At 38.8% G+C, this 13021-nt stretch overlaps 1 protein-coding gene across 5 annotated transcripts in view; it reads right to left on the bottom strand.

The window, feature by feature from the left end:
• The window catches only part of ncor2 (nuclear receptor corepressor 2), a 105823-nt gene that overhangs the window by 43385 nt on the left and 49417 nt on the right, over positions 1-13021 (bottom strand). For all 5 annotated transcript variants that reach the window (XM_086174404.1, XM_086174403.1, XM_086174406.1 and 2 more), the window contains 3 exons: positions 11529-11642; positions 5269-5325; positions 4196-4248 (listed from right to left, as the gene is read on the bottom strand). In XM_086174404.1, coding sequence (XP_086030530.1) covers positions 4196-4248; positions 5269-5325; positions 11529-11642 — 224 coding nt within the window. The remainder of the gene's footprint in view (positions 1-4195; positions 4249-5268; positions 5326-11528; positions 11643-13021) is intronic.

Below are 13021 nucleotides of genomic sequence, written 5' to 3'. Positions count from 1 at the left end.
CACTATATTCCATGAATATTCCATCTATTTGACACTCTGTGAATTACAAATTGGGATCAGGTTATCTATCCTGGCAGCCAAGGTGACCGAAGTTATGTAATGGTTTACTAAAAAGTAAATTATTCTTCGCTCAAGATGGTATATTGTAGAGACCAGGATTTTCTGTTAATTGTCTTGAGGTAATACTATTGATCAAAGAATCAAAAGAGGTGGAAACAGAGCAGCCCATCTATACGGTATCCAAAGCACAGTTCAAATGGTCGTATAACCCGACTGAAATCATTTTGTCGATCTAAAAAAAATTAAAAAAATAAAAAACACTCAAGCCTTGCTGATGGCTTGGAGAAGGTCACATGAAACGCTTTGTCACATGAAACGCTTTGATCTACTGCCATGTAATACGATCAAAAATATAAAAGCTAAAAGAACCGAAAGAAATATAAAAGCAACAGTGCATTAAGTCTTTCATGAAGTGAAAATGTTCTCAACATGTTTTACATGTTTTGTCTTTTGCAACTTGGAAGATTCAGGCTTTGAGTGACATGGAGCTTGATTAATTCAACTATTTCTACTGTCTTTTTTTAATCTGTAAATCTCGCTAATTTACAGATATACTAAGGATTCAGGAACCTGCATAGTTTTTCAATCAATGCATTTTTCCCTGAGACATCAGTTTCAAAACAGATCATAAAATCACAATCAAAATGTACCACAGTATATTCAACCAAAGTCAAAGTAATGAGCTTGTGGTTCAATAGAAAAATAAAAAGTACCTATTTAAGTGAATTAGGATTGACCAAAATTGATGTCCTTGGTCTTGAGTGACCTTCACACCTTAATAGAAGCAAATTTTTATGTGATCCTCTTTTTCTCCTACCTCTAAAAACCTAGATACTCCTATTTTCTAATGAACAACAGATTTCCATGACTCACAGGTATCTTTTGAATCTTCTTTTTAGCTCTAATGATATAACAGAAAATATACCACCTAGTAGTGAAGAAAATATGATGGAAAATGCATATGGCATGCAAACGTTATTGTCGCAGTTCTCATGAACATAGACTGTAGTTTTAATCTAAACAATGTTATTGACAAATACATACATTTTGACTAATCTGCCTAAGCATTTGGGTAGTGCGATAAATTAATGATAATGAAAATTTGAGTGATACTGACACTTTAAATAATTTTCCACTGCCTCATTTACTCTCTGAATTAGCCATTTTTGTTATTTCTACAAATTAAGACCCAAATTGGAAGTACCATTTTTGTTCTATGCACACAGTAGGAAACAAAAACCCATCGGTAATGTTAAAATTGTTGTTGTTATTATTCCTTTTTTTTAGATCATAACTTTTTCAAATTTCCTATTTGTATTTTGTCTGTAAGAATAAAATGTATTCAGTAAATGAAAATATACCTCTTATGTTGAGTGTTATTGTAATTCCAGCTTTCTGTCCTATTTGAATTCTACAGTTTGTTCAAGCTGCATATTTGTCACTTCAACTAGATCTTAAAATTTGTTATGAAGATAAAAACTGAATTTATTTTATACCTGAGGAAGGAGTTATATGTGTAGTCTACCCTATTTAATGGGGGCAGTGTATGGATATATGCATTGTGAATGTCACACAGCTAGAGGAAACCCACGCACCACTGTGCTGCCCTGTAACAATGTTTGTTACTTAAAAATAAATAAATAAATAAATAAACAATTAAAAATAAGTAAGATCTGGACTTATTGATTTCAAATTAATATGAAATTCCATAACAAATTTCAATTATTGTAGACATGCACAGACATGCACAAAATAGTTACTGCTATTTGGCCAAAATTCTCTTGTCATTATACTACTATACTATTCTGAGTTTTTCAGCTCATTCATTTTCAGCTGCAAAATTGATGAAGAAAGCTATTTTTTTATATTAACACCAACCTACATTAGGAGGGATAGAACATTTTGCTCTTCGGCAAGTTGGTTTAGAGACTGATTGATCATTTTAAAAATATGACTTTTCATATTAAGTATTGATAGACTTTAAAAGCAAACGAACCAGGAAGTCTGTATGAATGTTTTTTGTCTCAACAATAGTCTGTAGTACATCTTCCTTTTCTTATGTACAACCCTACATCTTTCCATAATTTTTCCCTTGTCTTGGTAATTGGTAACTTGTCCAATAGTCAATAATACTCACATTTATTTGTAGCAGATGTCTATTTCAATGAATGAGATGGGTGAGACATCCATTGAAATGTCATTTGCACCATGTGATATTTAAGCTCCACACACACAATGGTACCGTAATTTCCAGACTATTTAGTGCACCTGAATATAAGCCGCAGCAGCTAAAAATAAATTAGATTAAAATAGATTCATTCATTCAGTCGACAGTTTGTTTGACATCATGTAATCTGTGATGCCCCTTCAGAGGCAATCTTCAAATGTGTTAACCCCATTCTTTCGGCCGTCAAAATATACTCTGAAGCTGGTTGTGAGTGAGTACTCCTAGCCTATCCAAAATCAGCCATCACAGTGAAAGTTGTATAGCTGAGTTACCAGCTACAGTGAGGGAAAAAAGTATTTACTCAGCCACCAATTGTGCAGGTTCTCCCAGTTAAAAGGTAAGAGGCCAGGATTTTTCACCATAGGTACACTTAAACTAAGAGAGGCAGAATGAGAAGAAAAAATTGTCTGATTTCATAATGATTTATTTGTGAATTATGGTGGAAAATAAGTATCTGGTCAATAACACAGGTTCTTCACAATACTTTTACCCTTTGTTGGCAATGACAAAGGTCAATCGTTTTCTGTAAGTCTTCACAGGTTTTCACACACTGTTGCTGGTATTTTGCCCCATTCCTACTTGCAGATCTCCTCTAGAATAGTGATGTTTTGGGGCTGTTGCGGGGCAACACAGACTTTCAACTCCCTCCAAAGATTTTCTATGGGGTTGAGATCTGGAGACTGGCTAGGCCACTCCAGGACCTTGAAACACTTCTTACAAAGCCACTCCTTGGTTGCCCGGGCGGTGGGTTTGACAGTAGCTACGTTTTTATTTGGATGCAACTCAGCATTCTCTCTCCTCCAAAAAACAAGTTGACAAGTTGAGTTCTATTTTGGTTTTATCTGACCATAAGACATTCTCTCAATCCTCTTCTGGATCATCCAAATGCTTTATAGCAAACTTCAGATTGGCTTGGACATGTACTGGCTTAAGCAGGGGGACACGTCTAGCATTGCAGGATTTGAGTTCCTGGCGGCGTAGTGTGTTACTGATGGTAGCCTATGTTACTTTGGTCCCAGCTCTCTGCAAGTCATTCACTTGGTCCCCCATTAGCTTCTGGAATTTTTGCTCACTCTTCTCGTGATCGTTTTGACCCCATGGGGTGAGATCTTGCGTGGAGCCCCAGATCGGGGGAGAATATCAGTGGTCTGGTATGTCTTCCATTTTCTAATAATTGCTCCCACAGGTGATTTCTTCACACCAAACTGCTTATCTATAGCATATTCAGTCTTCCCAGCCTGGTGGAAGTCTACAACTTTGTTTCTGGTGTCCTTTGACAGCTCTTTGGTCTTGGCCACAGTGGAGTTTGGAGTGTGACTGCTTGAGGTTGTGGACAGGTGTCTCTTATACTGATAACCTGTTCAAACAGGTGCCAATAATGCCGGTATTGTGGATGACTAAGGAGCCTCTCAAGGTTAACTTAAGTTACCAGTCTCTCAGAGACAGAAAATCTAGCGTGTTTATAGGTGACCAAATACTTATTTTCCACCATAATTTGCAAATAAATTCATGTTTTGGATTTTTTGTCGCATTCTGTCTCTTATAGTTGAAGTGTATCTATGATGAAAATTACAGGCCTCTCTCATCTTTTGAAGTGGGAGAACTTGCACAATTGGTGGCTGAATAATTACTTTTTTGCACCACTATATGAGTCGTTTTACTGTTTCACCTCATAATAGCAATTAGGGGAAAATGTCAGAGCTCATACTTTGACGGGGATTCGCAATTCACCCTATTACCTTTAATGTTCAATAATCACATGACATTAATTCAAGTTTGAATAAGCTTGGTTACATACCATATATTTCAATATCAACGCTACAAAAGGCAAGCAATTCTGTGAGACCATTTAATGAAAGTTTTCAAACAAACTTTGTTTAAAATATGCTTTATATGTAACAGACTTACATTTTGATGTTCTCGTGGTACTGCTTGGTATCAGATGGCTGGTTGTACAGTGGCTGAAATTGTGGAAAAAACAATAAGAATACATATTGGAAGTATGTAATGTAAACAGTATAAACAGGAATAAGTAACAGTAATAAGGTAAACAGTAACAGTAATATGGTCCCTGGAAAATTAACTACAATCCTTGCATTGCTGCAAATATATTTTGGTAGCATAAGAATCAGGAGATGATGAAAATTAACATGAAATATCCAAAAAGAAATCAATATCATGCAGAAGGGGGATATAGGGGAGAGCGAAACCACCCAATAGTTCATTTACCAGTCAATTGTTGAAATTCAATTACATATCCAAGGTTTCTGCAGGTATGAGCTAATCTGATTTAAGGCTTTTTAATGCTTTTTTATGCCTCTTTGAACAAAATTAATCCCCATCTCCAGCTGAAGATACATTTATTTACAATTATCAATCATTTATCTAGAATAGATTTTGCACAGTAGCAGATATGTACATAAGACCTTCTGAGTGACAATGAATCTGAAGAGTTACATGGATTTTAATTTGGGTGTTTTAAATACAGATTTAACTTTATCTTTTATATTATTCCTCAATTGTATTGTTTATTCTCTATTTTTTTGTTAATTTTTATTTATTTGTTTCCTTTTTGGTCCAACTCTAGCATGTAACTTCATGCACCATCAGAAACACCAGCCAATCAAAATGTTCCTCTTGTGAATAATCACCAATCATCACAATAGTCCAATCAAAATTATTAGTTTTATATTGTCTAATCAAAACAAATTGAAAGTATTTGCAAAATGTTCCCCATCAACTGTATTTGAATTTTTAGTACCTCTTAAACATTTAATTTAATGCTTTTTAAATGCTATTTAAGGCCTTCATTTTTGCTATAACTATTTAGACTTTTAAAGCTGTTTAATGACTGCAGAACTCTGATATCAGACATTGGGGCATGCTGACATTATGGTGAAATTAAAATCAAATTCCGCAGCCACTTTATTACAAAAAAAAGGAAATTATCCTATGGAAACAGAACTTGGAAATCAACTTACCAATTCTACCCTGGGTCCCAGGCCCTCCAATATCCTATGAGCCTCTTCTGCCTTTTTCTAGAAGGAGAACAAAAACAGAGAATGCACATTAGCTGCCTGTCCGCATCTCTGTCATCACCATGACAATGTAGTGAGCACTCACTTGAAGGCTGAGGCTAAACTATTGCTTACTGAATGGCTGAATGCCTGGAAGTAAAGATGGAAAGATGGATGCACTGGTTATTATTAGAGCTTTTAGTTGGGCCATAGCACCTTACCTCAGTCCCTAACTCCTCTGCAGAAAAAATGACATCCTATAAGCGAAGAGGTAGAGATAGGGAGCAGGCAGGCAGAAAAGCAATGTGGAGTGAAAGAGAAAGTGAGTGGGAGAGCAAGAAAAAAACAAAAAGAGGGGATGCTAAAGGGCTTTGCTGTTTATCTCAAAAGAGACATCTGATGAAAGACTGATAAATCTCACCTCCAGCTGACTATTGACAATAAACAACCTCTTAAAACAAAGATTCCTGGCAAGAATCACAGAGCAAGAATGGAGAAGTGTCGAGGGAAGTAAGATGAGCGGCAAAAAACCTTGTATCGCTGACCAACCTTTGCAGCTCTGCTTCTCCATACATTTATATTTAGCTCAACAGACAAATGTGAGAGCAGAATCTCAAACTATCCAACTGTATACCTGCTCCACTCTTCTCTCTCTACTCTATATATGCTCTTTGCTTCTTCGATCAAATATTCCGTCCTTGGTGATACACCACATACCCATCTGCCATCTCACTTCATTCCCCCCAGAGTCCATGCAGTTAGATTGATAAGACAGAATCACTAAAAAACAAGATGGAGCTTTAGCATTACAAGTATGTGGACAAGGAGGAGGCTTAAGATGAGTGACAAAAATTTGGCAGTGATAACAAAGACTTGCCAGTGTACGTGTAAGTCAACCCTTGCTCTTCTTACTTTAACATGACACGTTGCTTCCTATAATGCCATCTTAACTGTGGAGGCGCACAGGAGGTGTTTGGGATCTTTACAATACACACTTGAATGTAAGACCTCGGAGATGCTCACATACTCAGCTTAACTTGCCTCACTGCTGGCTTCCCAACTAGGCCACTAATAAGTATGAGCAAGATAGATAGCTCCAGTGATATACTACCTTTCATTAGCATCTATCAATTTGAGGAAGTACTAATATGTTGTGCTTTTGCAAATGCAGCACTAAATTTACAGCCATTTTCCGGTCTCAGTCATTCTGCAAACTTCTGGCTGACTCCTATTGCGAGTTGTGTAGCAAGCTGCAGAGCATTACCTCAGGGATCTTACAATCTCTAGGAGTTAATAATGAAGAATTGTTTTAAAAAAACAAAAGTACCGCATTTTTTACGGATTATAAGTTGCAGGTTTTTTTCATAGTTTGGCCAGGGGTGCGACTTGTACTCTGAGCGACTTATGTGCGAAATTATTGAGCTCTCTTGCTCTGATGTGTGTCTGGCTGTGTCTGCGTGTGTGTCATTAATATATCAGCGATCGTCACACACACACACACACACACGCGCCAACCAATCAAACTTTAGCGGGGGCGGGTCATGGCAGAAGTGCGTTGTGAAAAAAAGACGCTACCTGCTACTTCTGTACCTATGAGAATTGATCATTTCAACATTGGCGATAACTTATAAAAACAACTGAGAAGGGCTGAACAAGAATGGCACCGAAAAGAAATTCATATTTTGCAGATAACAAGCTGGAAGTAGTGAAGTATGCAGCAGAAAATGGCAATCGAACAGCAGAGAGAAAGTTTGAAGATAGTGAGAAACTTGTATAGGACTGGCGAAAAATGAAGAAAACTAAAAAAGCTAATCGCAGGCTAAAAGCTAGGTGGACACAGCTAGAGGAACGAGTTCACAAATGGGTGCTTGAACAACTTTCTGCCTGGAGAGGCTTGTCAACAGTACAGTTGCATCTTCACTCCAGGGTAGTTGCCAAGGAGATGAATATAAATGACTTTTCGGGGGGACCTTCTTGGTGTTACCCCTTCATACAACACAGTAGCATCTCTATCAGAGCAAGGACAACATCCTGACGGGATGCAGAAAGGCTGTAATAATTGTAACTGCAACTGACGATGTCTCTGATGTAAGCGACGTACCGGTAAAAGAGGAAGCGGCGCAATGTCTACCTTCGGAGTTGTTCAGAAGTGACACCGAAGAAGATTTCGTTGGATTTAGTGATTAAGAGTGACACTGATTTTTTTATTGTGGTATGTTCTATATGCTAGTTATTTGAATGGCTCTTACCTAATATGTTACCTAATATGTCTAATATGTTTGGTTAACATAGCCTACCAGGCACGTTCTCAGTTTGTTGTTTATGCGTCATATAACGTAGGCTATACTTATTCAGCCTGTTGTTCTCTAATCTATTTTTATTTTAGACATTTCAAGATGAAATGTCTATTCTTGGCTAAGGATTTTATCAAATAAATTTCCCCAAAAAATGCAACTTATATACCAGTGCGACTTATATATGTTTTTTTTTTTCGTTCTTTATCATGCATTTTTGGATGTTGAGACTTATACTCCGGAGTGATGTATAATCCGAAAAATACAGTATCTTAATTTTGAGGAAAGTTTGAAATTTGTATATTTTACAGAAATTATTCTTTTAGCAAAGAAGATCATGCTACAGTGGCCTCAAATTTCTAAGACATAGGCTTCACCAGAATTATAACAATTAAAAGTATGGTATAGGAAAATCAGAACATGCACATCATAACCTTCTCACTAATAGTGAAACTAATAGCCTTGAGTCTACAATCTCAGTCCTTAGCACACAAGCATGCACGTACATACATACGCACGCACACAGCTTCTCGAGTACAGTGTATAAAGACAAATAAAACAAGGAAAACTGATATTTGATAACTGGTCATCATGACAATCTCATGGTAGATCTGCTAGAAAACACGATCTGGGAAAGCTTGAAAGCATGCAGTGGTAATATTTGACACATGTGGCCTCCACATAACAGGATGGGTATATGCACTTAATTACAAAGTGTGAATGTAATCAAAATGGTTTGAAACTGACTTGAATCTTGATTCAGCCTAAAAATAAACTCACCCTCTGTGAGCTGCCACTTTACCGTGGTGCAGGGGTTTATGGGTCCCAGTTATCCAGGGAGCTATGTTGTCAGGGGCTTTATGCCCCTGGAAGGGTCACCTAAGGCAAACAAGTCCCAGGTGAGGGACCAGACAAAGTGTGGTTCAGAAGACCCTTGTGAAGAAGACAAACATTGGACCTAGTTTTCCCAGGTCTGGACACAGCCAGACCCAGGGGTGGGGCTCAATGACCAGCGCCTGGTGGCCAGGCCTTCACCCATGGGGCTCCATCGGGCACAGCCCAAAGGAATGGCATGGGTCCCTCTTCCCCTGGGCTCACCACCCACAGGAAGGGTCAAGGGGGTCAGGGGCAGTGTGAGCCGAGCGGTTGGCACAGTGGGGGACCTTGGCGGTCGAATCCTTGGGTGCAGAAGCTGGGTCCTGGAACATGGACTGTCACCTCTCTTACAGGGAGGAGCCCGAGCTGGTGTGTGAGGCTGAGAGCTTCCGACTGGATATTGTCGGACTTACCTCAACACACAGTATGGGGTCTGGATCCAGGCCTCTCAAAAGGGGCTGGACTCTATTTCATTCTGGAGTTGCCCCCCGTCTCGGTGTCTACATGTTGGGGTTCAACCCATTGGACGAGAAAGTAGCCCCCCTCTGCCTTCAGGTGGGGGGACAGGTTCTGACTGTTGTTTGTGGTTATGTACCCAACAACAGTTCAGTTCACCCATCCTTTTTGGGGTCCCAAGAGGGGCTGCTAGACAGTGCTCCTACCAGGGACTCCCTCAGTCTACTGAAAGACTTCAACACTCACATGGGCAACAACAGTGTGACTTGGAAGGGCATGTTTGGGAGGAACGTGCCCCCCCTCCTCCCCCAACATGTTCAGGCATAAAAGTGTCAATATGTGCACTTGGTATCAACACATCTTAGGTCACAGTTCTTTTATGAGACTTGTGGTTGCATGTCCCGGACACTCAGGTGAAGAAAGGGGTGGAGCCATCAACTGATCACCACCTGGTGGGGAGCTGGCTCTGGGGGGGGGTTCGGGTCAGACCTGGCAGACCCAAACATAACGTGAGACGTTGTAGATTGGTGGCAGGAATACCTCCAAGACCTCCTCAACCGCATTGAAACCACTTCCAATGAGGAACCAGAGCTGGGGGACTCTGGAGTGGACACACCAATTTCTGGGGATGAAGTTGCTGATGCAGTCAAAAAGCTCTTCAGTAGCGGGACCCCGGGGACGGATGAGGTCCACCCTGGGTTCCTCCAGGCTCTGGATGCTGTAGTGCTGTCCTAGCTGACACCCCTCTGCCAAATTGCATGGATGTCGGGGACAGTGCTGTTGGACTAGCAGACAAGAATGGCGATCCCCCCTTTTAAAAAGGGGGAATGGAGGGTGTGTTCCAACTACAGGGGATCACACTCCTCAGCCTCCTGGTAAAGTCTATTCAGCGGATCCAGGAGGAGCAGTGTGGTTTTCATCCTGGTCGTGGAACAGTGAACCAGTTCTATACCCTCAGCAGGGTCCTCGAGGGGGCATGGAAGTTTGTCCAACCAGTCTCCATGTATTTTGAGGATCTGGAGAAGCATCCCACAGGCAATCCTGTGGGCAGTACTCCGGGAGTATGGGGTACTGAACAGCAATACATTGCTTCCTTCCATGCCATAAATGTTTGCGGCTTCTGGGCACTTGCTGGCTCAATGTCTGAGATGAGCTATTAAAACTGTTGAAACACTGAACAACTTGTCATTCATATTAGGGCATGCCATTTTATGAGCTAAACAGGATGGACTATAGTTGGCTTTTTTGATCTAACGAGCCAAAACAGTCCTGTGTCTCAATGGAATACAAAGTTAGAGAAACTTTATGTAAATGAGGCTAAGATTCTGTGTGAGAAATAGCTACAAAAGTTTACCACCCTTGCAGCTTATTGGTCAGTCAATGATACTAGAAAATAGCCAGGACAGGAGAAATAGATTATGGGGGAGAGATGGGGAGGTTGGGAGCATGCAGTAGGGCAGAGTACATCCTGGCAGTAGGAGGGAAGTGGAATGTGTTACAAAGGTCAGACTTCATTGTGCAGTAAGCAATGAGTCACTCTTACACTTCCAGCTGTTCTGATGATTCTTGAGTAATCTGGAATCTCCTCTTGCTTACTATAAGTATTTGTGTTGACTGACAGAGAAAGTCAGTGAGGACACTCTGTAGTGTGGTGTAGCCTAGTGTTATAGGATCTGAAGGCTGTGTGTTTGTAAACAAGGGATATCTTTGTAGGTATACAGCAATGTGTCACCAAGATTAACATTTAGTATCTGGTTTAATTGGAACAAATATGTTTGAAAAAGGCTTTAAACTTGTTTGTATCATTAGCTCTATACACTGCTTTGCATTCAAAATCAATGAATAAAATGTAAGTGGCGCTCTTCTAAAACAAGCGGCTTAACTGTGATCAAATTTGTCCAGATTTAAGATCAACCATAGATTCCCCAAAATTGTTAGTGCAAATACAGACATGGTTCAAATACATGGAATTGCCTAGCTTTTAATTTCTAATCAATAAAAAAAGGGAATGGAATATTTCACCACTAGATGGACTGAGTGTACTGAGAATCACTCAATTTTAAAGACAATGTTCTTCACCTGAAACTGTTGTACTTTTGTCATTCAATTTATTAAAAATACTATAATAATGGGTACTGTTACATCTAGTACCAGCATGGGGTATTTTTGATTTGCTTCATTGCGTAGTTTCTTCAGCAATCATCTTACATGATCTTTATTTCATTATTCCAAGAGGCAGGTATATGCTGATTGCAGACATTCGCTGTTTTTCTTTTTTTTTTTTTAACTAGACAATCTTTGGGAAAAAAAAACACCATTATGTTGTTAGATAAACACACACACATCAATCTGGTTTCCCTTACAGGCATTAACTTTGAATACTTTGAATACTTGCCCTATCCTTGACATCAGACAACTAGATAACCACGGTAGGCAACGCAGAATACACAAAGGAATACACAATCCAAATACAGATTATGCTAGATGTCCCTAGTTAAAATACTGGACCATGAGGGAGACAGCAGTACAGCTTATAACTATTGGTATAATAAGCAGTGGTAATATTTTTTTGATTGGGTATACATGCATTCTACTCACCCTGTTTTCATCATAGATGATCTGTACCAGGCTGCGGTGTTTGGCCTCACTGGGTGGTGGTGAAATGGGCCGCTCTGGCTCATGAGGCTTTGCAGCCTCCTCCTCCAGCTGTTGCTGTTAGAAACACAAACAATAGTTAGACAATAGTTAACACTAAAAACCAAAGAGGTGCCCTGATCTTTATAGAAAATTCATCTGTTCTGAGGTTAGTAAGTGTTTGTTTGATTCATTTTTTGCTAACTCAGGACTCAAACAAGAATGACACCAAAGGTACTTCTAGCTGAAATGGCTATTAACTTCCTGTGACCTTGCAAATCACAAGGTCAACAAACAACCTGCAAACAAAGCAAATGCCTGCTGAGAGGCTAGATCAAGTGAGAGAAAGACAAAAGAAAATACAAAACTGCGAAAGAAACAAAACAGATGTAAAATAAAAAAAACATTCCAAGACAGTTGTCATTTGGGCATTAAAGATAAAAAAACTGATCTGCACTCTACTTTCTATCAAGCTACAACTCGAACAGTCAATGAAGGTCTGAAGTATCAGGTTACGATTACATTACATTCAGATTTAGACATGTCTCAACACTGTCAACTGTCTGATTTTCAGATTACAGGGTTTATATATATATATATATATATATATATATATATATGTGTGTGTGTGTGTGTGTGTGTGTGTGTGTGTCGGTGGAATTAATTATAATGAACAATTATCCTATTAACCAGCATTTTTCGAAGGTAAAATGAGGAAATTACTGTATAAAGTAATGCTGTTGCTTTCAGCTGTTTTCCTCTAAAGACAGTGGATACTAAGAATGGAATTCTAATTGTATTTTAACAACTAAGACACTGAAAATCCAAGTGCAACACAGAGCAGAGTTGTTTTTTTTTTAATCACATTTTCAAGCATTTCTTGCATTCCTATATTCTTTAACTTGCCTTTCAGAAGCATAAAAAAGTTATTAAAGGTATTTAGTACACTTAAACAACTCTTCTGTGTAAAGGAGATACCTGATCATTTTTAATGGCTTAGAGAAGAATAACAGCTTTTCTTATAATTTAGTGTTGTAATGTTTCCTTGTTGATTGTTACATGTTCTCTATTTTTGACTATATTTCACTTCTAGATTCAAGTTGAAATGTTTTCTTGACCATTGTTACATGTTCTCTATTTTTGGCTCTATTTCGCTTCTAGATTAAAGTTGAAATGTTTTCTTGACCGTTGTTATGTGCTCTCTATTTTTGGCTCTTATGGTTTGTAAAGGATTTCTTTTTGTGCAACATAAACAGACTGGCAAACAGGCAAGAGTTACAACTGTAACTGAATGTATTGGTGATGTAAATAAATATGCCAGAATATTCTGATCACACTTCTCCAGTACAGAGTAATACATTTGCATCAAGCTTTTCAGCCTGAATACCATAATAAACTTGAACCTGACCTGACCAATGCATGCTTTCCTGGCACATTCAATTACGCAGAGCTGATTT

The sequence above is a fragment of the Fistularia commersonii genome, chromosome 26 (assembly GCF_037954325.1).
Source record: "Fistularia commersonii isolate RoL2024-O1a breed Wild chromosome 26, RoL_Fcom_v1.0, whole genome shotgun sequence".
Classification (NCBI taxonomy): Eukaryota; Metazoa; Chordata; class Actinopteri; order Syngnathiformes; family Fistulariidae; genus Fistularia; species Fistularia commersonii.
This window is presented reverse-complemented; position numbering and strand designations above follow the sequence as displayed.